General features: G+C 36.9%; 1 protein-coding gene across 1 annotated transcript; it reads left to right on the top strand.

The window, feature by feature from the left end:
• The first annotated feature begins 940 nt into the window (after positions 1 to 940).
• Positions 941 to 3,564, top strand: LOC138900264 (uncharacterized). The gene is made up of 5 exons (XM_070186984.1): positions 941 to 1,781; positions 2,007 to 2,560; positions 2,664 to 2,825; positions 2,928 to 3,077; positions 3,166 to 3,564. The coding sequence occupies exons 1-5, from the start codon at positions 941 to 943 to the stop codon at positions 3,562 to 3,564; spliced, it is 2,106 nt and encodes a 701-aa protein (XP_070043085.1).
• The last annotated feature ends 632 nt before the right edge of the window (positions 3,565 to 4,196 follow it).

A 4,196-nucleotide genomic window follows, 5' to 3' on the forward strand; every position in this document is an offset into this window, starting at 1 on the left:
AATCAGGAAGTAGCACTACTTCAAGGGAAGTTTAAAGGCAATGATATCATAATGGAATCGAGATCAAAGGCAACATGAACAACGCTGAATCAAAGGAAGTCAAAGCAATGTCAAAGCCATCACAAAGGAAATAAAATCAGTCCAGATGTTTTAGTCTCAATCAAAGGATAACGAGGTTGTCTTAACAAGGAAACATATCAAGTGCAGATGCTATGGAAATGTCAAGCCATACTTCAAGGACTAGATTAGAATCAAAAGATTGATAAATCAAATCGAAGCCACAAATCACTCCTTGAATTTTGGATATGAAAAGGGAAGGATGTAAACGAATCCAGCCCATCTCACGTGCAGGATTCGGAGGTACCCCTTGGGTCAAATCTCTTAAAAGATTATGTGCCTCAATCAAAGATCAATTTACAACGGCTATTCAATATCTCTTATAAGAAGACGGGAAACTTCGATAAGAAGAAGTACGCAACTACACAAACCGTTGTTTAAGCCTTTCTAGTTCTTAGTACAAACACTATATTCTTGAGTCTACAAGTGTCACAAACGACAGGAAGAGTTAGAACACAAAGGAGAGTTATGTCAACATTACAAAAATCACTGTTGCTGAATATAGTTGATGGTGAACATACTAAATCATCACCATTGTAATCTTTTATCAAAGATCTAAGAGAACCCTTGAGACCCAAGGGAACTGGAGGTAGGTACCACACCAATACTGAACCAGTATAAAAACTATTGTGCCTTCTTTACCTTTCCATTTGTTTATTTCATTCCTACAGAAATTGGTTCACTGTGCAAAACTCAGTTGACTAAACTCACACGTAGTCAATCAAGATTTTAATTGGCTACAATTCCCCCCCCCCCCGGTACTTTCAATTGGTATCAGAGCAAGGCTCATAAACTTTTCTTAACAACTAATGAGGAGAAGACCATGGGATCAAACATAGTTGTTGGAGCACTATTTCAAGAAGGAACCTCTCAGGTACGACCTTCATACTTCAACGGGCAACACTTTTCTCACTGGAAAGTACGTATAGAAACATACATTATGTCATATGACATTAAGGTTTGGCACGTGATAAAAAAGAGAAATCTTCCAATTCCACCAAAGAAAGATGAAAATGGTCAAGTCATAGTATCAACTGATCCACTTGACTTAGATGACTACACCGATGAACAATCAGCCGCCATAACAGTGAATGCCAAAGCGAAAAATCTGCTGCATAATGCTATCAGTGGAGAAGAATATGAAAAGATATCAAGCTGCGAAATTGCTAAGGAAATGTGGGATAAATTAGAGGCCACGTATGAAGGAACCAACAAAGTGAAAGAAACGAGGATCAATCTCCTTATTCGGGACTATAAATTATTTCAAATGAAGGATGGAGAATCAGTAGAGGAAATATTTTTAAGATTCAGCAAAATCCTTGGAGATTTAAAATCATTTGGTAGACCAACAAAAAATGGAGAACATGTCAGAAAAATTCTAAAAAGTCTTCCCACGATTTGGCAACCCAAAGTTATTGCTCTAGAATGTCAGGATCTTGGCAAGATGGCCTATGATGAACTTAGAGGTGATCTAATTGCCTTCAAGAAAACTCATTTGGACAGGAAGATTCAACAGGAAAAGAAGAAAACAGTTGCATTCAAAGCAATTGTGGCTGAACCAGAAAATGAAGAGGAAGAGGAAGGAGGAGAACAGGATGAAAACATAGCCATGCTCTCTCAAGTTATAACAAGCATGATGAGGAAAAACATAAATAGCAAGAGAGGTAAATCTAACTTCAGAAAAGGAAGGATGAATAATGATAATAATAAAAATGATTGAAGGTGCTATGAATGTGGGAAACATGAACACATTCAAGCTGAATGCCCTGAACTGAAGAAGAAACTCAGCAGGAACTTTCAAAAGAAAAAGTCTTTCGGAGCCTGGAGTGATGAAGAGGATTATGTCCATGAAGAAATTACAAATATGTGTTTCATGTCCATAAAATAAGACAGCAAGAAGGACTCAGGTGAACATGGGCTCATGGTAGACGAAGGAACGGATGAGGAAGAAGACTCAGGTGAACTTGGTCTTATGGCAGACGAAGGAACTAGTGAGGTACGTTTTCCTACATATCCGAATTTTTATGAACTTCAAGAATTTGTTGATATTGCTCTTGCAGATATTGAGAGAGTTCTAAATAAACTCAGAAAAATTGAAAGAGAAAAGAAAGACTGGGCCTTGAAGTTAGAAGTCTGTGAAATTGAGAATGATATGCTTCAAGATGAAGTTAATGAACTTCAACTTCAACTGAATGGATTGCGAAAATCCTCGAGTCATAGTTCTGTCAAATCAAATCAGATTGCTCCTCATACATCTTTGATTAGGACTAGAAATCCTACTGCATGCTCCTATTGTGGCAAAAATGGTCATAACACTAACCAATGCAGGAATAGAATCAGAGTAGAAAGAGGCTCTGAAAATCCCAATAATCCTTCTTGCTTCTATTGCAAAAAACTTGGGCACACTTCTAACCGTTGCAGGTTCAAGGATAACAGGAGATGGGTCTGGCGACCTAAATCTTCTAGTCAAGCTAAAAATCAGAAATCTAACCGTTCAGGACCCAAGAAGGCTTGGGTACCTAAAAATAAATAATATTGTTTTGCAGGAACACCGCAAGAAGAATAGAAAAGGAATATGGTATCTTGACAGGGCGTGTTCCACACATATGACTGGTGACAAACAGTTATTCCAAACAGTCACCACACTAGATGGAGGAACAGTTACCTTTGGAGATAAATCAAAAGAAAATGTAATTGGAGTTGGAAAGGTTTCTCTCAGCTCAATATGTGATGTAGATAAAGAATACCTGGTTGATGAACTTGGTTACAATCTTCTCAGTATCAGTCAATTATATGACAATGACTATTAGGTTCGTTTTAAGAAACATTGTTGGTTTATAGAAGATGAATCATGTAAAGTTATTCTTTCTGGTAATAGAGACAGGAATGTCTATACTATTAGTAATGTAGACAATCTTGGTAAACAAATTTGTCTAGCATCTATGATTGATGATCCCTGGGTATGAAATAGAAAGCTTGGCCATGCTAGCATGTATACTATTCAAAAACTTTCCAAACACGATCTTCTCATTGGTCTTCCAAAACTAGATTTTTTCAAAAGACCATATTTGTGATGCATGCCAATTAGGAAAGCAAACTCGTTCATCTTTCAAAATCAAAAACATTGTCTCTACTATTAAACCTCTTCAACTCTTGCATATGGATTTGTTTGGTCCAACTAGAACTGCTAGCATTGGTGATAGAAAATATGCTTTTGTTATTGTAGATGATTTCTCTTGTTTCACTTGGGTTAATTTTCTAAGTCATAAATATGAAGATCTAAGAAATTTTGAAGTTCTCTGTAAGAAGGTTCAACGTAAGAAAGGATACTACATTTTCACTATCAGAAATGACCATGGAGGAGAGTTTGAAAGTAGGGCATTTGAAAACTTCTGCAATGATCAAGGAATCTCTCATAACTTCTATTCGCCAAGATCGCCTCAATAGAATAGAGTGGTAGAACGTAAAAATAGAACGTTGCAGGACATGGGAAGAACCATGATTGTGGAAAACTCTCTACCCCACCACTTCTGGGCAGAAGCTGTGAGCACAGCATGTCATATTATTAACAGATGTTTGATTCGACCTATTCTCAAAAAGACTCCATACGAACTATGGAATAGTAAGAACCCCAACATTATTTACTTCCACCCATTTGGATGCAAATGCTTCATCCGCAATAATGGAAAGGACAATCTGGATAAGTTTGATCTAAAGAGCGACGAAGGTATATTTCTTGGATATTCTCCCTCAAGTAGAGCATATATAGTTTACAATAAAAGAACTTTATGCATTCAAGAATCAATTCATGTTATTTTTGTGGATACTAACCCTCGCTCAGGGTATGAAAAACTTCCTGAAAATGAGGAAATTTCTATTATCCCAAAGTCAGTTATTGTAGGAAAAGATAGTCAAGATGAGTCGACCAGTCAGCAGAATCAGTCAACTGAGGAGCACATTAGAATTCAGGAATCTTCTTCTGCAGAACAGTCAACTACTAGGGAAAAGGAGCAAATCACAAACATTCCAAATGAATGGAAAAGATAACCAGGATATCCTCACAAATTCATTATTGGAAA

The sequence above is a fragment of the Nicotiana tomentosiformis genome, chromosome 10, assembly GCF_000390325.3.
Source record: "Nicotiana tomentosiformis chromosome 10, ASM39032v3, whole genome shotgun sequence".
Lineage (NCBI taxonomy): Eukaryota > Viridiplantae > Streptophyta > Magnoliopsida > Solanales > Solanaceae > Nicotiana > Nicotiana tomentosiformis.